The sequence below is a fragment of the Amblyomma maculatum genome, chromosome 2 (genome assembly GCF_055883805.1).
Source record: "Amblyomma maculatum isolate TAMU_Amacu chromosome 2, ASM5588380v1, whole genome shotgun sequence".
NCBI lineage: Eukaryota > Metazoa > Arthropoda > Arachnida > Ixodida > Ixodidae > Amblyomma > Amblyomma maculatum.
The window spans coordinates 35,195,708-35,219,447 of NC_139345.1; the positions used below are offsets into that span (position 1 = coordinate 35,195,708).

At 46.5% G+C, this 23,740-nt stretch overlaps 1 protein-coding gene across 3 annotated transcripts in view; it reads right to left on the reverse strand.

Annotated features, from left to right (window-relative positions):
* Positions 1 to 743: 743 nt before the first annotated feature.
* The window catches only part of sei (potassium voltage-gated channel seizure), a 283,246-nt gene continuing 260,249 nt past the window's right edge, over positions 744 to 23,740 (reverse strand). For all 3 annotated transcript variants that reach the window (XM_084593794.1, XM_084593795.1, XM_084593793.1), the window contains exons 15-17: positions 20,971 to 21,171; positions 14,697 to 14,790; positions 744 to 11,846 (exon numbers count right to left, since the gene is read on the reverse strand). In XM_084593794.1, coding sequence (XP_084449920.1) covers positions 11,697 to 11,846; positions 14,697 to 14,790; positions 20,971 to 21,171 — 445 coding nt within the window. In that variant the 3' untranslated portion in view covers positions 744 to 11,696. The remainder of the gene's footprint in view (positions 11,847 to 14,696; positions 14,791 to 20,970; positions 21,172 to 23,740) is intronic.

Below are 23,740 nucleotides of genomic sequence, written 5' to 3' on the forward strand. Positions count from 1 at the left end.
ATCGAAAAAGTGCACTCTTAAACCAAAATGCCAATTTAAGAAATATTCCTAACTTTCTAACCACGCATATCTCAAGTGTCCCACCTTATCATTAACTAAGTCATCTGCCGCGTCTCCATTTAGGGTAGGCATGTGAGGCATTTTTATGCCGACCAATATATGCATGCCCCGCACAACTTTTGCTTTGAGCAGGAAAGAAGGCGAAATAATTTCAGAGGCGTGTGAGGTGCGGTCGCCTTAAGCATGTGTTCTTTATTGCTGTACCATCACGACCATCGCTGAGGTTCAACCGACCGTGAAATCACAGCCACGCGCGACCTCGACTCTGAGCCGCAGAGACGAAGGAGCGCTCATCATCTCGACAGGAACGCTGCACGAGGCTGCCTTGGATATAAGGCTTGGGAGACTGCTTACCGAATGCAATGGCCGACGAGCTCCTTACAACAGCTTCCGCTCTAAACGCAAAGCTTCATAAGGGGTTCTCTCTGGGCTGAATTTTATATGCTCAGGGAGCTGAAACAAATGTGCCTCCTATAGTGTCACGCTGAAAAAAAAAAAAAAAGTCGAACGACGTCCATTGGTCGAGCGTATCAAGGACTTAATAGGTGCAAGTCCAGGAAAAATGCTAAGCGCATTTCCAGGAACCACTGAAAAAGGTGGACAGGTGCAATCGACGTTCTTACTTACGATTTCATGAACTTTAAGGCATGGACGAAAAAAAGAAAATCTCTGAATGCCAGAAAGCGCCTTGCATAGTTCATTTATTGAACGCTATCGGCGAAAGGCAACAAAGCGGGTGAGAGCACCCTGTCTCTCCCGTTCATACGTTTCCGTCTCGATTTCCCACGGATAAATAACACTAGAACGATGTCATGACTGGGGGTCTGCGCAGTATCTCTCGTGTGGTGTGAAACAGTCAGCAAATACAATCTCTCGTGCAAGTCTGTCAGTGCTATAAAATCACCCTCTTATTATAGAAAAACGGAGAGGAACAGGAAACCAGTGAACTGTTTTGAAAGTAAAGCATTCAGTTCATCAGATGGGACACCTACAAAGTCCCCCTCCCTCTCTCCCTTTTTGTCATTTATGTACATGCTCAATGTAGGATAAAATAAGTTATTGCGGACTACGAAACTTCCTCACAACGAGCGTTGCGTTCTGAGAAGCCACCTTGCTTCTTTAGACATTTTACGAATCTAACTTTCAACGCGTGAGCAAATAGTGGCACTGGCTTAAACAACAGGAAAAGATAGGAGGGTGCACAGAACAACAAACATGACAGGGACTTTGTTCCCCTAGAAGGCACGTCATTACAAATCCAGACGTCCGCAAAGAAATGACGACTGACAAATTATCGTGACCTTCATCTGTAGCTGCTCCATCGCAATTTTTTTTGATAATACATGAAGAAGAGGATTTTCCTCTGCATGTTAGCTTAGCCGCGCCTTTGCTCTGACCTGTGCGTGAGCTCGGCGCACATTTAAGTACAACCTCGGACCTTCTGGGCTCGCTCACTTTACAACGGGACTTTCGCCCTTGTATTTTCTGTACGTGCGCCTTATTCTTGGCCACAAACAAAAAAAGAAAAGATAACCAAGTTCAAACAAATCGGGAATCGTGGCGAAACTTCATGCCACGGATCAGGTAAGGACATCATAAACACGCATAAATTGGCGCAGTCTTCACGCTGGGGCATAATAATGAGTCCTTGCATGCTTTCTTTAGGGAAAACTAAGCTCCATCATTTACACAACATGATATCGTGACCTAAAAGAAAGGATAAAAACGTGTCTTCAGTCTAGAGTGTAATGTCAGCCGCAAATGACTGCTCACTCGCTGTGCAAGAAAAGGGAGATTTCAAGAAATGTCTACAAATGGTGACTCTGGGAAATATTTTCTTAGATTTCGCCGATTTTGGCTCACAAAGTGACGCATTGCAGGTAAATCTACACCGTCATAACTCCAGCTGCCGGCAGCATTTCAGCCAGCACATGTGTTTAAGAGGTCTCACATGAAAATTCGACAGCGTGCTGCCTAGTCAGGCCCTGTTGCACTCCTTATATCTACTTAACAGCAGCTCGCCAGATTTTACGAGCACCTGGTTTTACTCGCGTCAGCTGGTGAAGCGTTAGCACATCAAACAGATCAGACACAAAGACATTTTTCTGGGCTTTTTTTTTTTTTCTTCAGGGAGAGAGGAGGGTGGTGTGCTGTTCTGGACTGCTTTCAGAGACCTTTCTATTTGCGATTGATCTGAAAATATATGGAAATCATCCGCATGCTGTTGCTATGAGACACTCAGCAACCAGCAGAACATCAGCGCTGAAGACTTTAATACGCGAACCATAACTATTGCAGATGTTTGGACACAAAGGTTTTCTTTGGTTTCCTGAGACGCAATGGTGAAAACAAAACTTCAACACCAAAGCCCATGTTCTTACGAGAAATCAAAACAAAACAAATACAATCACGGTCGCTGTACTCATTCACCGCACAACAAAGAGAAAAGAAACAGTCAGTATGGCTACAACCTGAAAGATCAGACCCGTTTACAGGATGCCGACACTTTGCTCCAGCGAGCCAGGCAAACCCAAAGAACGTGCCACACGCACGGCAGAAATGAAGAACGCACGAGAGTGGTGATGAGTAAATTTACTGCGAAGTAGAAATAATGTTTGTAGTACATATTTATAATATGTATAATATGTACAAAGAAGTGAGCATTAACATAAGCAGCATTGCCGTCGAATGAAGCCAGTGTTTTTTTTTTTTTCTTTTATGTACAAGTCAAAAAGCAGAGGTTGTCGTCTAGCACAAGTGCGTCATCGCTAACGAACAGAGATTCGGAGGCGAGTGCAATCCTGTAGTCGGCACCACGTGACACTAACGCGATGAGCTTTGTTCACAGGTCATGAAAGTGTGTTTGTTGTGAATGTGCGCGCGTACGCCGTTGGAGGGCGCCGAAGATCGTGCCCAACAGAGATGGCACGCCTTTTTACCGCACGAAGCAAGATAAGGGTGAAGCGATTGGGTAAAGAATGATCGCGGATAAGCCCTGCACTGCGTTATTACGTCATCGAACGACTATTATGCAAGGTGACAAGGGTGTCATATCGCGCAGCTCGAACAAAGCTGCGCACGGTTGTGAAAACGCCTGAAAGTGAACAAAACAGGAACAATAATAACGCCGATCACATCGACGTGGACGACGGAGGCTGATATCACAAAAAATGTATTGCGAGCACCCTTAAGAGCTACACCGCTGTGGGACTGGTGGGCGCTGAGGACGCAAAGTTAAGTGCGAGAGGTTAGGATGTGATGTCTCGACACTGCGCCTATACCGGAGAAGGAAAGTTCTATCAAAACTACAGGAGGACCTCAGGAGAGCTGACGATTTCAGCAGAATGCTATGATGTACCGCTTATCGGAACTCGCAGCTTCTCGGGTCGCATTACGCGCGTTTTTTGAGATTTCTCTTGCTAAACTGTCGTCACTTCCACAAGTGAATTGCACACACTTCTTCGAGGCCCTCTCATCCTCTCGCAGAATACGCGTTGTTTCTAATCTTAACACCGTCTTTCTTTTCGATACGCTTAAAATATGTGATATACAATAATATATCTTCAACGTTAAATCTTTACACCGATTCTGAATCTATTACCTACATTAGTGCGCATCACATTGCATAAGAAGACCCGTTATGGCAGCTTAAACTTAACAAGGATCCCCCTTATGTAATGCCCTCGGGCCTTTAAGGGAAAAATAAATAAAAAAAAAATGAAAGAGATGGGCGTTTGCGGATTAGAATGGCACTTAGCAGTGCCAACTTTTCTCCGTGCGTTTGATGTGCTATGGTCTGTTTCTACCTTTTCTATGGACCTAAATGTGTCGGACTTTTTCAACTACGAAACATCCACCTCAATGGTTTTTTCACAGTGTGCCAATACCTTATTTCTTAAGTTATTGCCATTAATGCTCTCAAGTCCCCGGAGAAACACTCGAGAATTAAAACGACAGAAAACACATTCTACCGCGTGTACAGAATCTCCTAGCTTTCTTAATCATACCTGAAGCCATAGCACATGAAATTAACCAATACGCACGCCTAAAGCAAAATCTGAGTGGTCATGCTACCCGTTTTCATCTTATAGGTACAAAATACACTGCCTCACTTCAAATGTAACTTTGGAGGAGAAACCTCTCCTGCTTCGACTACTTGCGGTAGCGGAAATAAGACTGACTAGACTTACCGCCCAATTGATGTGGTAACACAGCAAAATAAATTTTAATTGAGCTTTCGAACAAGCTGGACAAGTTTCGACTATTCCAACGAGCTCAGTTGAACGACCTGAGGCATCAGTGCCAAGAAAGCACCGTATTTCTTCTAATTTTAAACCCTGCCCGCCTGTCATTGTCTTCTGGCATCAAGTCGAGACCTTCTAACGTATATCAGTCATAGCAGGAGAACGGCTACTCAACAACAATATATAGTAATCTTAGTACCAATTAAATTGCCAAGTAGCCGAAGCACCTGCAGACATGGAATCTTCCCAAAAATTTCTCTTTCAATATATTATTAAGCGCCGTGAAACGTGCACAGACAGATGGATGAATGTTTCTTTGTTTCTCAACTTATTCTGCTGCCCGACGACCCTTACTTTATTTCTGCTGCTGAGCTGTTTTCCCGCTCCTATTATGCTGATCTAATCTATGTTTAATCTGTTTACTTTCTACACGCGAAATGTCCCGCAAACGCTCAAGCATAACCGGATGTCCATTTTCTACCAGAAAGCAACAGACATACGTTATTTCAATGACCGACATGGGAACACACAAGTCCGGTGTCAGGCATCGTGCATTTAGTTCGTCTCCCAGCTCAAAGGTGGAGCTACATTTTACGTGTAATTTCAGAGTTACTTACAGTGCAGCCTATCTTTGTACCGCGTGTAGGACGCGCGTGCTACTTGTCAGCTTACATACAGTGAGCTCCATCGACTCGCTTACCAAACGACTTGCCTCGGCGCGTCTTCGCAAGTCAAGACCCGAAACGACTCTAGCTGTTTTTTACCCTTAAATCCGGGTGAAATAAGGCAGTCAGATACCTTCGTCTACAACCTGCAGCAGGTTTTGGTAGGTTCATGCCCATGAACGAAGACGACCAGTGCAAGCTAAGTATGCACAACTCACACAATCACTATTGTAGAGGTGACTTTCCAAACATGCTGAATGCTCTTTTTCTGTCGATATGTCTGCTGCTCGAAGGTAGGTGTCGAAAATCATGTCGAGAATAACTTATGGAAGTACAGAAAACTGAATTCATCCGGCGTCTTTAGCCGAGTTGCTGGAACAATGTTACTGTCCGAATTATGAACGCACGTCTTTTTCGTGTACGTTATACTTATGACACCGATTCTTCGAAATAACCACACGGATAAAAAGTAATGTCTTTTTCTCCCTTGGCTCTACTTTAATGACAGAGCCGCACTTGATAGAGGCGGCTGCTTGTCAGCGCACGAAGATTGTAGTGGCTTCAACATTACTATTCCTTTCTACTGGGCTTAAAATTACAGACTCGCTTTACTTTTCACTGAAGATTGCTCCCACGCACGACTTTAAACAGTGCTGCGGTGACACGATATGCATTTTCTTCGCCTTTCTCGCTTTCTGTACAAAGTTTAAATCCAGCGGCTGTGTCCATTTAAGAACGTCTCGTAAACCGTTAAATGTGGCCTAGATTTCACCACCTACAGTCTGTCGCATAGCACGCGTTTAAGCTCTACAAACAAAAACACATCAAACCGTTACACTGGTTCAAAATGTCGACTTCCATTCAATTTTACGCTCTATTGGCTGTCTCTACTTTCCCTATAGTGCTAAGCTTTTCGGTGCACCTATCAACCGCCACTTAGATGCTTTACAAGTCACTAAGTGGACTAAACGAGCTTGTCCGAGCCAAATTTGAAAAACTAAACTTCAGTGGAGTCGGGCGCAATCCATTCGTAGCAAGCGTAACTTCTCCTCATCATTTTCCGATAACAAACCATCGACTTTACGTTTATCACAATAAACGATGAGTGTGGATAGAAAGAAGTCTCGACAGCTTGAACAGACAAAACCACAACCTTGTTTAAAGCCTGCTGGGTTGAGTGTTCGGATAAGTGTACGATTATCTACTCTCAGGCGGCTTAGTGTAGATTCTACTAAGCCAGTAAAGTTACACTCACAATCCTTTTTAATAGCAGGATGCCTATCTATGATGGATGCTTTAGTGCGATAGACTGTCTATGCGAGTGGCTGCCGTAGCCGGAAAACTACTTCTGGATAGCTGAAAAGGCCAAAAGCGTGGTTTTTCTGAAAGCTTAGTCATTCAATGCTTACGCAATGCTGCCACGAGAAGGAACGCTCAAGGGATGGGTAAGCGGAGCTCGGAAGGAAGAATGACCCGCAATCGTGCATTCCACGCTAGGGTACGAATGTCTCCTCCCATTACACCGCGACTGAAGCACTTAAAAGAAAGTCCAAGCTGCGATTCCATGACTGCCGTACACAGGAATGCTGCCTTAGTTAAACAGAAATGCTTCCATGCTGTGGCACACCAACTTAGGTGCTGACTTGACTACAAAACAGTTTGTTTTACTACTTTTAGCTTGGCGTTCAAATGATTCAGTTTCCTTGAAGTGTCTATTGGAGCAGAATGATATGCACGGCAATTAAAATTTACGTATTGTTTTAAAATACGCATTACGCGTATGTATCTCTTGCTCTTGCTTTGCTACAAATATCGTATTTCAGTTCAGATAACTTCGACGGTTCTGAGCGTCTTACTATAGATATTCTAGCCTTCTGCTGCGCCCATTGTCTGCGGTGCTAATCTAACTGTGTCATCTCCTCATTGGCATCAGCCGACACAGCAGTCAATGTCAGCTATTCAAACTACAGCGGCCTGATCTTTACCTAGATAGCGTTAGCTTGGTGTTGCAATGGCTTGTCGCTTCTTGGACGATTGGCAGAACACGAAGGCAAGGAGGTGGAGTGAGAAAGGGGAGGGGAAAATGTCGGGCGATTCGGTGCTTTTGATGACGCCGTGGGTGGCGGAGTTAGTGCTTGCGCTACATTGGTCGTTTGTTGCGTCGATCGAGAGCATCATCTGACTTGCCAGAGTGAATTATTTGCAGGGGAGAGACAATGCGCCATAATCATTTGACGCTAATCAGAAGTGTGGCTGAAAAAAGCTCTCTAAGCTCGAAATCACCAACAATCACCCTCGTTACCAAGAAAAACAAAATATAGAGGCGAAACAACACAACCTTCCTTATCCCCTTTGTATCTGTTTCCTTCAGCGGCAAATCACATGAAAAAGAATGTGCAGCCGCGAGAGAAGCTGCGAGAAACTGTTTTCCCAAGCACTTCGCTCCTGAACGCAGATGAAAATGGTTCCCTCGTTGCTAGAGAGTATGGAGGCGATTTTTACGCGAGCGAAGGGCGGAGCGGAATGGAGCAACATTAGGCATGAATGCATCCCTGAAAAAAAAAAAAAACCGTAAGCGACAACGGGAACGACGTTGAAATAGTCAACAAGACACGATAACATCCGAGCGCGTAGTGCTTCCTCTAGTCACGGGAAGGGAGGGCGACGCAGCAGCTCGCATAGCCGGCGACAAGGCACTCCGAAGTGCACCATAAAGTGCGACAGCAGCGACATCACCTGCGCTGCGGTACGACGCGAAGGGAAATCGCCGGCGTTGACGTGCAGCTCAGGAGATCATCGAGAGAGACGCTTAGTGAATGCTTCACGATTTTTTTTCTAAGTCGTGTCGACGACAAGTGTACTACTATAGTGCGAGCAGCTTAAGTATATTTAGTATTCGGCAGCAGCACCGATGTTATGCACTAAGCGTTTTTCTTTCTCATTTCGTTTGTTTGACATAGCCCATTGTTCGAGAGATTGATCAAATAAGCCTATATCACTGTCCTTCTTCTCTTAAATGGAGTGGGCGAAATCACTGAGCTCCGTACCAGCAAGGAACATCGAGGTCAACACAACCAATTCGCCGAATCTATCTGCCACTGAAATGTCAGCTCGAAAATTCAAGCTCATTGTAGAGAAGCTGCGAATGCGCAGAGTATAGAAGCACAAATGTTTCATCGAGAAGCGTCGCTTTGAATGCCCATGGCTAATCTTAAAACCTACAGCGTAGCATGAAGCGCACAAATGCTGATGCTTAAACCCTCGAGGATCCTATCCGATGCTCCGCCAGTAATAGGACAGTGAAGGATCAGCTAAGATCTAAGAGTTTCTTTTCTTTCTTCCAGTCGTGAGTGCATTGCTAAGGATAACATTGCTTGCACAGATCTGAGTAGATCGTCATCGCGATCGCGGTATTGCTTTCATATTTGAGTTACCCCCGCCGGCAGCTGTCTCCTTGATATCGATCGCTCGATCGCGCTTGATCTAGTCGTTTCCGAATCAGAAGCAAAAAAAAAAAAAGAAAAAAAAAAAGAAAAAAGAAAAATACTAGCAGCTTTCAAAGCTGGGCGAAATTCGTCGTGCAAAATACGAATGATGATTAATACTTGCTTCAACTAGTAATTCGGTGTTCCTCTTCTCGTCACCGTCTCTTTGGTCTATAACTTCAACTATACTCTGACGGGCTACAAGTTTCTGGAGCATCTATAACATATCGGTTTTGCGTGCAGATAGTTCTGTTCAAAGACACTGAAACCGGGTGCGATTCTAGGAGCTATTTGAGAAGCGATTTCCGCTGCGATTTCCGCTGCGATTTCCGCTGCGATTTCCGCTGCGATTTCAGCTGCGATTTCGGCTGCGATTTCGGCTGCGATTCCAGCTGTGATTCCAGGTGCGAATAAAAAGCTTTAAAGTTTGTACTCGGAAGCGATGCATGGCCAGATGCAAAGCCAAATAAAGAATCATGCTACTCTTCTCCTAAAACGGACAGTCTCCGAAAAACTGCCCGTTCGTGCATGTTATGAATGGGTGGAATAAACAAGTGCGCGCTTCGCACAGTTGCCATTTTTTTTTTTCAACCATGAGCGGAGACAAGGTGACTCCTTCTGTGTTTCCTCTAAACTCCGCGATCACTTTCTCGAGTGCTCAATTACGTGCTCAGTACTGGATTTCAGTGAACGTGACGCGATTTTCTATAGATGAAATTGGAATGGTGCAGATCCGACCTTTGTAATAGAATATAACTGGAGTGGTTGGACCGATCATGACACGCTCGCACGCACGCTTCAAACTGTGTCCGCTCGTGCTTGTATGCTTTCGGCCCGAAGATGTTAAGCGGAGAGGGAGTAGCTCGGTACATCGCTAAACTTCATCGGCCGTCGCTATCCTTTATTAGAGAAAAGAGGCCTTGAGAAGGTTGTCCTATGGATTTAGCTAGCATGCTGTGCACGCTGAACGGGTCAGTAAACGCCGCAAGTCCCGTATAACCTAAGCGCCGTACCGCGCGCTTTTCTCGAATGTGCCCATAACTTCTATTCTTGGTATTACTGCCTAGCGCATTAGAGTCAGTCGGTCTATCAGTAGATCGACCTATCGCATCTCTCTCCATCGCTGCGCAAAGATACGTCACATTGTGCTGAGGAAGCCGAAATGTGGATCTTCTCTCTCACATGCACATCACTTTCGTCCACTGAAATAGAGTTAAGTACACTATACGGTACGCCGGCGATTGGGGGCGGCGACAGCTCGAAGATTACGAGCTAATAGGGTCAAAAGCACGAACCTTCAAATTGTGATGATTCTAGTGGTGGCAAAACGATATGCCGAGTAGAGAACTTGCGAAAAAACAAAACAAAAACAAATACTCAACGCGAGAGAGAAGAAAAAAAAAGTATTGATAAATCCCGCGGAGGGGGGGTCAAAGTAGCCGATGTGGGTCCTTGGAGTGCGCTTGTGTACACAACTTGGTGGCGAGCTTTTTCCCACCCACGGCGGGGGGGGACACACTCGGCGAAGGCGCCCCAAGAGTCCAGGTAAACGAGGGGAGCGCGCTCGCGTGCCAAAATTGAAAATATAAGAACGTCTTATTAATTCAGGAGATCTGTTCGAGTGGGATGTGGCGAGTGGGAAGGGGGTGGCAGAGGGGTGTGTGGGCGGAGGAGCAGCGTCCACTTTGTGCCCCGGCGCTCTTCGTAAGCACACAACTCTCTCTCTGTACACGAAGGAATCACAGAAGCGCAAACAACAAGACGGCGCGCGTAGTCAACAAGCTGCGCCGTCGATACATCCAGGAATGTCAGGTGACGTGGGCGTTGTTGTCCTCTCGAGTAGTCTTGGAAGAGGCAGCAGTCTCTCTCTGGTTCGATGAACAGAAGGCCAAGCAGGAATGAGCGGCGAAAGGCGGTCGCCCAATGGCTCCCGGATCGAACTGCGCGTCCAGCCCTACTCACGGCCACAGATTCATGAGACGTAAGTAGGCCTGTTAAGGAGTACTTAGAGAAGCCCAGCCGGGACTAAACCTAAAGGGACAGAGGGACGAAGGGAAGAGGCAAGCACACGTGCTGCGTTTAACTCTTGTCTTCATCCTTGTAGTTACACGGCTTTCACACTGCAACAGTATACCGGCTAACCAACTTAAGGAACAATAAGTGAGGTCTCCTCCCGTTTATATATATATCGATACAAGGACGATAGTTGCTTGCGTACATCTAACCTGAGGGACATTTTTTTTTTTTTACCTCAGGGTTTCTCTGCCATGATTGAAGCTATCAAAGTTTTTGTGGACAGATGAAAATAGTATAAATAGAGGTTCAACATCCCAATGACTTTAGAAGGCTGTGTTGGGTTAAGTGCACGAATTGCGCGATGCTGCACTGAAGCAGTCAAGGAAAGAATAAAATGAGAGGCGCTGTTTTTGTTCCATACTCCGCTTCATGAAAAAAAAAAAAGAAAGCAAAACATTGCAGGAGGCACGGATGCCATCAGCTAATTCTGGACCGGGCTCAGAAAGCAGTTCTCAATTCTGTACGATTCACGAATGCGAGATGCCATGTTGTCGCCAGTCACGATACCTAAAACATTACAGCCGTGAAGTCATGCAAATCTGAAACGGTAATCACGATCAATGTCTCCAGCGCGTGACCGAGTCGTCTACAATTACGTAAGCTGTTAAGCGAATACAGCTCGCATAGTTTTAACTGGTGCTAGGACGACGGATAAAGAGAAGTAGATCAGGATGGCACTGAAAATAGAATAGACAGCAGACATTGACAGAGTCTCAACTCTGTCTATTCGTGCCATCCATCCCTCGTATTAGCATAGTTCCCTCGTATAACATAGCATTTCAACTAGTTCGCGTCGCAACCCAAGTGGAGAAAATTCGACATTTGGCCGCATTGCAGCTGCTCTGGCTCTAAGTGAGTATCGCGACTACCGCTCTGCTGGTTTTCCTGGAATCTGTGGCCGCGAGTGGGTGCCGACCGCGCGGACCAGCCTGGGACGCATCGGGAGCCGTCGCCAGCCGAGGCTCAGTCGTCCGGGATGATCCGCCGACGGTGGTCGCACGTCACTCACCGGAGAGGCACTGAACGAAGAAGCGGAGGCAGCTCGAGGAGCCAGCTTGCGGGGTTAAAAACGAACAGCACCATTCACCGAAGGCCGCCGAACGCGAGAGCACGCGAGCAGCCGGGCGCACCCGAGTGGCCGGCCGGTGGCCCGCCAGCCCCGTTCGTCACACGTCCGAAGTCCGACTGGTCACCCTGTCCTTTGTGGCGGCGGCCGGCGTCGACGACGTTGTCGACGGCGGGCTGGCGGCGGCCTCACGGCACTCGTCATCTTCCGCCGGCGTCCGCGTGAGCCGTGGTCTGTGCTGCTTTGTCGACTGCGCACGACACAGGCACAACGTTAACGCCACGTGAAACTCCGCACGCACAATTTTCGGCTGTGGTGTAAGAGCAGACATTCAAGCTCTATACGCAAAGTTTCGCCCAATTTAAGAGCTTATAGGTTGTATATCAATGCTTCTCCGTGCCAAGCACCGGGTGGCCTCCGTGTTTAACAGCAAACCGAAGCAGCTGTTGCGCATGAGGGGGCGCTAAGCCGAGAACTATAGCTCGATGATTAAAACCAAATTCTCGTGTTCATCGCTACACCTGCCAAGGAGAGCCGTGAGAGTACTTTACTGTCCGCTCTGAAGAGGTCACCACAATGTCCCCAGCACCTCTAGGGATTGAATTTCAACTTTTGGTGCCAGTTACAGTTATTGTACAATTTACAGTTATTATTAGTTTTATGATAGTTATAATTCTAGCATATTTTCGGTGTAGGCTATTGACTATGTAAAAATAAATGCCTTCTCCCCCCTCCCTCTTGTTTTTATGAGCATACTGTACATACGCAAAGTGGCATACACACTGCACGGCTGTCTTCTCAGCTAGCCGAATAGCTTAGCGATGGTATATCCAGGCGAGCTTGCAAGAAAAGGCCGAAAAGTAGACGAACGACAGCATAAATTCGACACTAAAAGTAATCTGAGCACGTCATGCGAATGTATTTTTGCTAAGCAGTTACACCCCCGTTTCTTATGTATTAGCAGCGAATTGATTTATTTTTGTTTTGTATTTTTGTTTCTCGCTCGGCATTGACACCGAAAGCTGGCTCGCTGGCATGATCAAACTGAATGCAAGTGCAAAGTGAAATATTTGTGCGTGGATTCAAACGACACAGAATAAGTGTTTTGGCCTAGGCTATTATATGGGTATGCCGTTGCCTCAACGGTTAGACAGCCAGGCTTATAACTGATGACATCAGTACATAAGATGTCCCTCCTGCCGTTTCAGCTCTGGCAGATTGAAGCTCTAAGATAATTCATGCTTTACATTCCGTCTAAATTTCATCATTCGGAGAGCCTAGTACGAGTGCAGGGTAAAAAAAGAAAAAGAAAAGCAGCGGTCAGATTACGCTTATTAAATGACGTCATCGGCTATTTAATTTTGCAGTCTTTTTTCTCCTGCTCTCCGCGTTTGTGCTGACAATTTTGAAAGTAGTTGTTGCCATTTTATATGCTCGCACCGCGCTCCGTAGGTTAATACGCGGGCCGCACACTTTTACTTTGCCTCATTTCGAATGCTGACATTCATTTCAAACTTAGTATCAATTACACACAGTGAAGCTATTACAACGGAAGACAGAGGAGGTGACAATGATAAAAAGACATTGCTGACATGCATTCAACAGCGCAAGAATACAAGGACGAAATGCCACCTACAGCAAACTAAGTTTGTTTTTCGGAAAAGACTGCTTATAACCACACAAAAGTGCAAACTAACAAGGAGAAACAGAGGATTGCTTAAGAAACGACAAGATAAACTATCAGACGAAGAAAATAAGAACATGTTAAAATGCTGGCATCAAACCCTTCAAAAAAGCAATCCTCTCATCTGTTAAGGATGGCTCGCTCACGAAAGTGTGGCCAATCTCCTTGATGAAAAACGTTTTTCGCATTGCTTTTCGAAGTCCATCTTTTCACCGAAAAATAAATCTTATTTCTTCGGAGACAGGACAGCATTTGCATTTTTACTTCCCCGTCTTATCGCGCCATTGCATTTCTTTAGTCATGTCTCGCAATTACCTTGTTCCTCAAGGCGAACATTTGCTGCCACAACAGTGGCAGCTACGCTTTCGCCATTGACGCTGGGACATATCTTTATCGCACACAAGCCAGTTATAAGCGTTATAGTTTTTGAACGCCCCCATTGCGCAGGCGCCATAGAGAGAATATCTTATCTGTAACGTATGCCGCAGTCTTTCCCTTGCTTATTCAGTCGCGCACTAAGCAGTAAAGCGCTGCGCAACACGTTCAGTTTCAAAACGCACATATATCTATGTTCGGGCTCCATCAGTATTTAGCATATATATTTAGAACGACATCGAGCTAAAATTAGTGCCGTACAGCCATCCTCGTTCCCATAATCTGCACCAAGAAACCAAATCAGACGTAATTTAAGATCTCTCCAAGGTATACGTATTAATTCTTGTCGATCTTAACACGATCGGTCGGTTCACTCAAATGTAAGCCATGCTCACTCTGCAAACACTCGATGTTCTGCCGTGGTTCTCACGAAATCAATTCTGCGCGGCTAAGCCCAACATGCTGCGGAAAAAAACGAGCATCTATTTATTGTGAAGAAGAAGATGAGCCCTTTTTGCTGGACGCTGAGTCTGTGGAATTGTGACCGCGCAGATCACAAATTTCAAATTATTTCAGCAGCACTAACTCCCAATTATTAGGTTATCTATCATACAGTCAAATCAACATTATCAATTATATTATGTCACCTGCAACGAATTCTGGCCAATCCCCCACTGTGGGTATGTGCCATTATAACGAGGGAGAAGAAGATGATGATCGTGCTGGTTTTGATCATCGTGCGCTTCCTCGCCGACCTCGACGCCGTCCTCAACGTGTAGATTAAACCTTTTCTTATACTTGGTAAAGGTAAGAGAAGGTTTAATCTACACGTCGAGGACGGCGTCGAGGTCGGCGAGGAAGCGCACGATGATCTGCGCGATCACAATTTCACAGACTTCTTCCTCTTCGTCAGCATCCAGCAAAAAAGGCTCATCTTCTTCTTCACTTTATAGATGATGTGAGCAATAATGAATCACAATTTTCCGCAAACCAGAGATGGCCAAAAAGGATAAAAAAAAAAAATGACGCCGGTTCGCTCACCTGAGCCAGGTCTCCCGGGTGTGAGGCACTGCGAAGTGGTTCTATCCACGGGTCCGAGCCTGCAGGCCACGTGCATGAACCGCCCACCGCTCCCCTGAAAAGGTGAAGTGGGTTGGTATTGAAGGAGCAAATTTTCTTTATGGCGGCCTGCACAGAAAAAGGTTCTGAAACTTAATTTGAACTGAGCTTAGGTCAACAGGTTGCATGACAAGGATGCAGAACGTTCCTCTAATAAGAGAGATGAGAAGATGAAAGCAAATTAAAAAAGATGACTGACGCGTACTTAAGGGGTACTTACACCGGGTACATATGGCGAATCACTATATCTTTCTCAAACCACACCAAGGTGGCACAGTGGTTAACGACTACTGTTCCTAAGGATGCAGGATCGAATCCCGGCCTTGGCGGCCGCTTTTCTTTCGAGGCGAAGAGCAAGGCACACGTGTGCTGTGCGATATCAGTACATTATAAAGAACAACAGGTGATCGAAATTTCCGGAGTTCTCCGCTCCGGCGTCTCTCATAGCCTGAGTCGCAATAGGATGCCAAACCCCACAAAACCAAACCAAATCTATACTTTTCTCAACCACAAGTGATGACAGCTTCTTTTTTTCAAACAGTACCTCTATGTCCTGCAATACACAAATACCTGATTGATACATTTTTTTTATACGTGGTAAAGAAACGTATTATGCGGAAGAACGTATGATCCAAACTGCCTGTTTTGAAAAATATAACTGCTGAATGAGGTACAATGCGATTTAGATTTGAGACTTTCACTGAATAAAAGCGTAGATTAGCATTTATAGGCATCAATTATGCACAGATGATTTTTTAGCTTTCGCAGACTTTAGTCCGTATTTGCGTTGTCCTAACCGCGGGAGAGATTTAGTAACAAATCCAGTTCGTAGAAATCAATGGCGAACCGTGCTCGCTTTCTTGGTTGTTTCCAGATGCTTCGCCCCCTTACAGTACTAATATGTGGAAAAGCCATCGCTATGGCTCAGAGATGCCGCGTTTTTTTACTCATGCTGCGTCACCAAGATCCGGCCCGCTCGTATGGAAGCGAATAGTTGTAGTCACCAAAAAAGGTTCATCCTTATTTCCTTGAGCTACCACAAAGACGTCACTGCGTTTCTCCTTATGAAGTCTTGCTTCCGCGGGAACGGTGCCTTGTATGTTGACCCGTTGCCCATTTATTTTTGCTTCGCCCTTTTGCATTTGGGCACCGCAAAAAAGCAACTGGGGCGGGGGAGCGTCACAAATCAGTTTGTTATGTCGCGAACGCTTGTTAGCACATGTCCAGTTGATCGCAAAACGTATGATAAGACCGCAGCTTGTCAAACGGTCGAACGTAGTAACCGGGAGATCGTGTTATCCGGGATAAAATAGGGTAACTCTATTGGAGATGTTGTACATCGTGATTTTGAGCCTATGAAACGAATCGGGAACATATGAACGTTTTTATACTGTATTGGCCTTCCATATCAGGTGGTGTCTTAAAGTAAAAATACAGCACCATCGAGCTGTCAAGGCAAAAATCACCGAGCGAAGAGCTTCGTAGACCTGTGGTCTGGCACTAATTATGCCCTTGTCGGGGTCGGATCCAGATGAAAGAACAAGAGCAAAAAAAAAAAAATCAAGAAAAGAGAGAGAAGCCTAACGGTGCCTGGAAACCACCGCGCGAGCCTAAGCTCCTGAAATGGCTGCATGTAGGCCTCTCTAACTGGATACCTCTTTTGTAGTGACCTGCTTCCCCAAAAACTTTTTTTAGAAGGCCTTATAGAAATGATTGCGATTTTAGTTAACACTGACAATGTCTGGAGACAGAGAGATCGTAAAGCTGATATAACTTTCAAGAACTGAACAAAGTGTGACACTAAACTAAGTCCAGTGCATAGGAAGTTTGAAGAACGATTGCCGTCAGTCGAAGGCTCAGATGTATTGTCTACATGTAAGTCTTTGGTAGAATGGAGGGAGGGGTGGTGCCGCCGGTGCTACGCCTGATGCCTCATTATACGTGCCGCTGAGGCTCAGTGGTCACATCACTCAGTTGTTGAGGCCGAGGAAGTGTGAGGAAGACTCGGTCGCGATGGCCGCATTTCGATGTGGGCTAAATGCAAAAGATGCCAGAGTTCTGTGCCGTGAAGGTACAATTAAAAAAAAAAAAAAACGCTGTGTGATCAATATTACTTCTAAGCAATGCACAAAGTATGTGCCGACCTTCCCATTTAGATCAAACACAAAAGGCGCCAGTGTATACTGTGCGATGTCAGTAGTGCACGCTAGAAAGGTGCAGTTAGTTGAAAATATTTCAGTTACAGTACTTGTAGCCGGGGGAAGACGAGACGTCTTACAGGAAAGAGTTAGGTAATCAGTACAGGCGACGATCCAGCTCTTGGAGTAATGAGACTATACAAAAAGGGCCCAAGAGCTCTATGTGAACCTTAAGATCTTTGTTGGTGTCTTGGAAGAAGAGACCGTGAGAAGTTCCGTCTGGGCGCCTGTAGCTCGAACACCGTTCACAGCTAGCCACATATTTATCAGTGGTTTCACGCATGCGCGTCCAGTAGAAACACTCTTGGATTCGGTAAAGTGTGTGCGCAGTTCCAAGGTGGCCCGAGGAAGGTCCTGCGCAGCGATATGGAACAGGTTAAGAAGCTGGTCCTTCTATTGCTCAGCGTGGAAAGTACGAGCATCATGAAATGCACTTGGAAGGGAAGCGATTCACATTCCGGCTTCACATTCCGTCTTGCCAAGTGGTAGCCTAGAAATGCACTCCGCGCTTCCAACTGGCCCGCCAGTTGCTCCGGGGCTAGCAAGCCCGCCACATTCAGGGAGTAGTGTGTGAAAAATGAGGGAATCAAATGACAACAGGACCGGAGAAAGGGAATGTTCAAATTAGCATAAGAGGGTAGCATACGAACAGAAAAGAGAAAGCAGTGCATTAAAGCGCATGCGTAGGAGAATACGTAGCTTCGCTATAGTGAGATTTCTTCAGAACTAAAAAAGTGCGGACAGTTTCTCTAGTATTGCCATAGTCAAGATTTATTTCTTGTTTGTATTCGAGAGTCGTGTGGCACATAGCTGGTTAAGCCCAAGGAATCATAGGCGCCCGGTGCAGAAGTTCGCGGGCAAGGCCCTACCTGATTGCCATGGAAATCCAACGTTACCAAGGATCAACCTTAGCATGACATTGTGCGGACTTAGTCTGCTCAGAGCTTCTTGTAAATAACCCTGTAGTTGTACAGGAACCTGACCCGTGTGGATTGCGCCTACAGCATGTATTGAAGCTATGCATAAGTTAAATACGTCAGAGGCATTTTGCCAGAGGTCCTGAATACTAGTGATGGTTGGAATGGTCCCTAGGATCGTTGAAAGAGGGAGATCTAAGGACCAAAGGTATGTGCCACAACCTCGTTACCACCATTGGAATAAGCCGCTGCTCCGACCAGAGCTCGTGATGCGTACGTGCAGACAATGGTCGAATCGATAGGCTGAACATAGTAATGCTTACAGAACATCTGCCTGGATTAGAATCGACTGTAACGTTTACTTTTTTTTCCAGGGTGGGAGGGTGAGGGAGGGGGGGGGGGGGGATAATTTGAAGCTAATCCGAGCATGGGGAAGGAAGTCTAATAATAGCCAAATCAGTAGGTTTTAGTAATAATAGCCAGATCAGTAGCATGCTTAACTATATTGCCTCAGGTAAACGGTCAGCCTCAGTGAGCACGCTTTCATATTCCGGCCTTAGACGCATGCATTGAAACATTGCTTGAACAGTGTAATAATGCGCCGATGCTGTAAGTCGACGCCCACCGTGTAGATGGCATGGTTAACTTTGGCCACCTAGGTATATTTTAGTCGTCCTGCACGACTTCTGAAAGCATGCTTAACTATATCGTCTCAGGTAATTGGTCGGCATCAATGAGCACGTTTCCATATTTCAGCCTTAGACGCATGCATTGAAACATTGCTTGAGCTGTGTAATAATGAGCCGACGCTGGAAGACGAGGCCCACCGTGTAGATGACATGATTAACTTTGGACATCTAGAGCTCTTTCAAGTGCGAATAAATATCGAGGGCGTTTTCGCATTTCGCCTGCAGTTTTGGTTTATGTGGTAAAGTGTCCCAAACCGACTCATGGCTACGAGGTACACCAGAGTGAATGGCTACGGAAATTTCGACCACCCGGGGTTCTTTAACCTGCACTGACATCGCACAGCACACGAGCGCTTTGCTTTCCGCCTCCATCAAAAAATGGCCGCCCCTACAGGATTTGATCCCGCGTCCTTAGGCTCAACAGCCGAGCGCCCCAACCACTGAGTCGCCTATATGAATATAGCCTACATCAGGAACATTGCTTCCGTAGCTGTGATCGAACCCGCACTCTTTGTGTATGTATCAGAACGCCTCTTCCGTCGTATAGGTGCGAGTGCCTTTATCGGAAAGAAACCAAATAAAGTGCATTTTATACGTTTTAATGGCTAGTGTACTGCAACGCGAAACAGTAATTGTTTGTGAAAATCAACACGTGGATTTACTAAAAACGCACGTGGCGTTTCAAGAAATCATACTGCGCTATTTACATTCAGTATCGCACTGCGGCCTTATTACCCAATCTGTGTAATAAACAAAATTAGTATTGCAACCGGCCTTGCTGAAAGACGTGACTTCGTGTATTCACAATTAAGCTTGGTACAAGCCCCATTTAATCTCAGCTTGGGGGCTTACTGTCGTGGAACCGGTGGCCCAGCTCTTGGTAGTAGTTCTGACAATCACTTGCACCCGTCTACTTCTCCGACATATGCGTACTAAGGAACACGCGTCTACTAAATGCTGAATGCTGAACTCATAGCTACATAACAAATATGGTCGCTCAGTTGCAATGTCGTGTCTTCTGTGGGGTTTGCACAGCGCCACAGTTCCAGACAAGCATGCGTCAACGGAACTTTAAAACAAAACGGCACTGGATACGTGTGGATGTTTGGCACCACGAAATGTAGTTGGGTACAAATCACTTCGTACCAAGCTTTTGGACGTGGCTGAATTCACAGTTATGCTGCGAATTTCACAGCCACTAGGCACAACTATTGCGACGACCGCACACGGGCTCAGCCAGTGCCAACAGAGGAGCTTGTGCTAAGATTACTGTGGCTGCTCCTCAAATTCGACTCAAAAGCCAAGTCTTAGCATAACAATTGTTCAGCCACAGTGACCCTGCAGAGTAGATGAAAAAACCTATTGACTGTCAATGTTTTTGGCCTATTCCAAAACGACACCGAAACGGGGCACGCCGCTGAGCTGCGTACGGCGTTTCGCGACCAGATGGATCTAGGGTACCTCAATAGTATCGCGTTTATCCGTTCGGACGGCGGCGATGCTATCGAAGCATCCTAGTTAGCCCCCATCCCGCAGCGCCCCCGCGCCGCTGTGGTGGGCGCATGTAGCGCAAACATTAGCTGTTCGCGTGATCCGCCGCGGCGTGCTGTCAGTGTGAAATACTAAGTACGTTCTTACAGCGTGCTTACAAGTTAGTACAAGTACGCTAAAACTGCTTTAATGTATTCGTATAGGAAGTTCTGGGAAAGTGCTACACCGTGCCGTCCTAACGTCCTAAACCTGTTCTGGTACATGCACAAAGGCCTTCCGTAAAGAGGAATTGCGAAATGTTATGTGTCACTGCGAACAAGTTCCGAGTATCACAAATATTTTCGCAAAACGTGTTCGGCTACTCAACCTCGCCAGTTCAGTATGACTGGAAGAGATTGTACAAAGGAGCCAACATGATCATACACAAAATGAAGTGACGAAATAACAGATCAAACGATTAAAAGCAACTGGCTCAGTACGCAATATTTGCTGCTGAATCTAAATGCAAGATGCATTCAGTCTAATTGAATCTGGCTTCTACGTAACTTCGAGAACTCAAACAAGCTCCTGAGCCAGGCGAACAGTGGGAACTAGTTTCCTGACGCGGACGTAAAAAGGAATAAACTTAGACCACTGGTGACCATGTGTGAATCGACCAAATTTATCAATAATACATGCTATTCAATGTTATTGCACTTTTCTGTTACATGCGACTCCAGAAGTTTATAGCCAATGTGAATATCTTGTTTATTTTTACTGGTTGTTAGGAGCTTGCGTGTATTGGTTTTATTTTGGTGCCAATTGTTTGTCGTTTGTGTCCTCCTCGCTCATTTATACTGCGACCTCCTTATCCTCGATGGTCTTTGTGGGCACTGTGACTAGAGAGAGAAGAGCCGCGCACCTGCTCGACTCCGGAGACTGCGTAGGCACCGAGGGTGGCGCGGGGCCCTGGGCGGTGGCCGCCCTCAGCGGAAGGTCGACGGGCCGCGCTGCCGAACTACTTGCTGCTTCGCAGGAGCGACGCTCAACGCTTTCGGGGCTCAGCAGCCGCAGAATGGTCTGCATGTCCAGGGCCAACCGACTTTCCATGGCTGCCACTTGCCTGTACCCAGAAAAAGGGTTGCACAGTCACATACCCGTCATTTCTGTCCGCGATGTTGTGCGACCGGCGTATGATCAATCACGATCGGATGCTCATGCAAAATTTTGCCACACACAAGCCAGCGAAAAATGTGAAATCTTTGAAAACTATAATTAATGTATGCAAACCATGAGCTGCGAGCTATGCTCTACACCACCCTGCGTGGTGTGCACAATGCACCTCTAATGTCAGGTCACGCGCCTGAGAAAGAAATTCAGCGTCTGCAAATATAACTAAGTGCTGAACACGTAGAGTGACGGGAAAAAAGTTTATGGGATGCGGATCCACGAAAAAAGATCATTTCTGTGTCGCAGAGCAGTAACTGCACAGAAATAATTCACACGGGAACATGCGTTCTCCACTGTCTCGATTAATACCAGCACTGGTTGGCTTGTAACGCAACGGAGAAATTAAATATTTTGTGCTTCCCGCAAGATTCTGTCCATGACTGTCCCTGAAGCTCTCCTGTACGACCACTATATGCCCTAGAAGAAAAGCTTCCTTTCCAAGGGACCATCATCTCAATTTCAAAGGAATTGCGGTTGCTATGTAGTCTTATATAGAGTTTTTGCATACCGATGTGAACGCATGTTCTTTATGACTCACAAAGAGCTCTGCGTGGCAGTTTGGGCATAAAACAACCTTAGAGAAATCAGTGGCATTCATGCAGCATTAATTTGTTAGCGTTGGTATTCCCCCGTTTCCCCGTGACCTGAAAAATTGCTATAGGGTTCCGACGCCTGACTTCATTTGCTCTTGCGAAACGCTCTTTCCGCTACTCGTCTGTTTCGACGGGGGGCTGTCAATGACTTGTGTCCACTACCGCCGCAGAACGACGGCGCCTTTGCTCCTCTCGTTCGCTTCGGCCAGCCTCGGCCTTCGTCGTAACACTCGTAGGATGCCCTCCGTTTATTGTTTCCTTTACTATAAAGCACCCAAAGGCATAGATAGTCACAATAGCAACTATCTGAAAATGCGACACGTGTCCGGACTTCTATGCATGGGAGATACATCCAGACTACTGTGCAGTGCCGCATACCAGAACGCTGCACGCATCGCCTCCTTTCTTCATCAGTGGTTCCGGTTCCACGCCGTGTGACAAATTGGTTCAGGGCTAATGACATATGGCACCCGGAAAACCCCGTTGACATCATCGCGAATGGGTCGGGTACGAACGCGTGGTGAGGTGTCGCCCTAGTAGCTTGAGAGCGGTCGCCAGAACTTTTTAAATTATCCGTAAATTTATAGTTCACGTAGGGCTCTTAAATTTGACTTAAACATTCACAAAAGCCACCCGTGCGCATATATTGGATTAAAACGTTGCCATACATATTGACCCAGGGTATATTTAAAACCTCTGAAATCAATGTTTCCTAATGCTAACATCAAGCCAGTTCTATACAGATACAAAACATATAGCCGAGTGAATCCAAATTGCTGAGGTAATGTTGTAGCCCGGCCGTGTTTATTACAGTTAAAAAAAAAAGAACAGTGTGCACTGCGATGTTGAAACCACCAGTCCTTCGACCGCTGCAGTACGCACTGCTGGTATTCACCAGTTTATATCTGCTCAGGTCACGACATATGTGGAAGCAGACTCTCTGCCACAACGCGCGCTGTCTTCACCGGTGAGCTTGTGGGATGCGATCTTTCTGCAGTTGCCTTTTGTCCGGCCGCCGCCCACTCCCGTGGTGTTCTATTTCCATTTCTCCTGCCTCAGGCGGCTTAGAGGTGTCCAGACGACTTGTCACCGTCGCTCGGCTCCACCCCGACGTCGGCTCTTCGCATTGGCGCCTTTTGGTGGGAATATGGCACCGCTTCGACTGCAGCGGCAGTGCGAGCGGGGTCGAGAGAGAGGCCCCTCCGAGACATCGCAAGGTGCGTACGCTACTGTTTTTATCTGTCGGACTTTGTTCGCTCAGACCAGTGTTTACATAAGCTCGCCCGCACCGGGTTGTACCTTAGAGCGAAGCTTGAGCCAGTCGAGCGGGGTCCAGCGATTCCCGACAGGCGTAACTTGAGTTGGTTGCCCACACTCTCTCAAAGAGGCCATTTGGTCACTCCGAGAGATATCGCAGCACGCCACTGCGTGCATGCGGTGCGCATTCCTCGTCACCTCGAGCGCGCAGCAGAGCCTTGTTCCTCGCGCTCTCCTGGGACACGGTAACTGAGTCTCTGCGTGTATCGCTGGAGGAAGACGTCTCCTTTGTAAACTTGGAGGCTTGTATCATTGCAACCAATCGCTTTCATTCCTGCGGAGGTAGAGTGCGCGCTGCGGCGTCTCAGTGGGCGCGTGGTGAAAGCTGATCAGGGCCTGGGCTCGCGCGACGCTCAAACCCGCAATGGTTGGTGGCCAGTGTCCACGTGGAAGCTAGCAGGGTAATGGACATGTAAACAGATCAAAAAGTCACAACTCGGCGGGCAACAAGAAAACACAAGAGCGAAGCGCAGAATTAACTAGCATTCGTGCCGTGTTTGCTTCCTTCGCTAGCCATGAAAGGAACACGAAGTGGAGGAAGCGTGTCGAGGA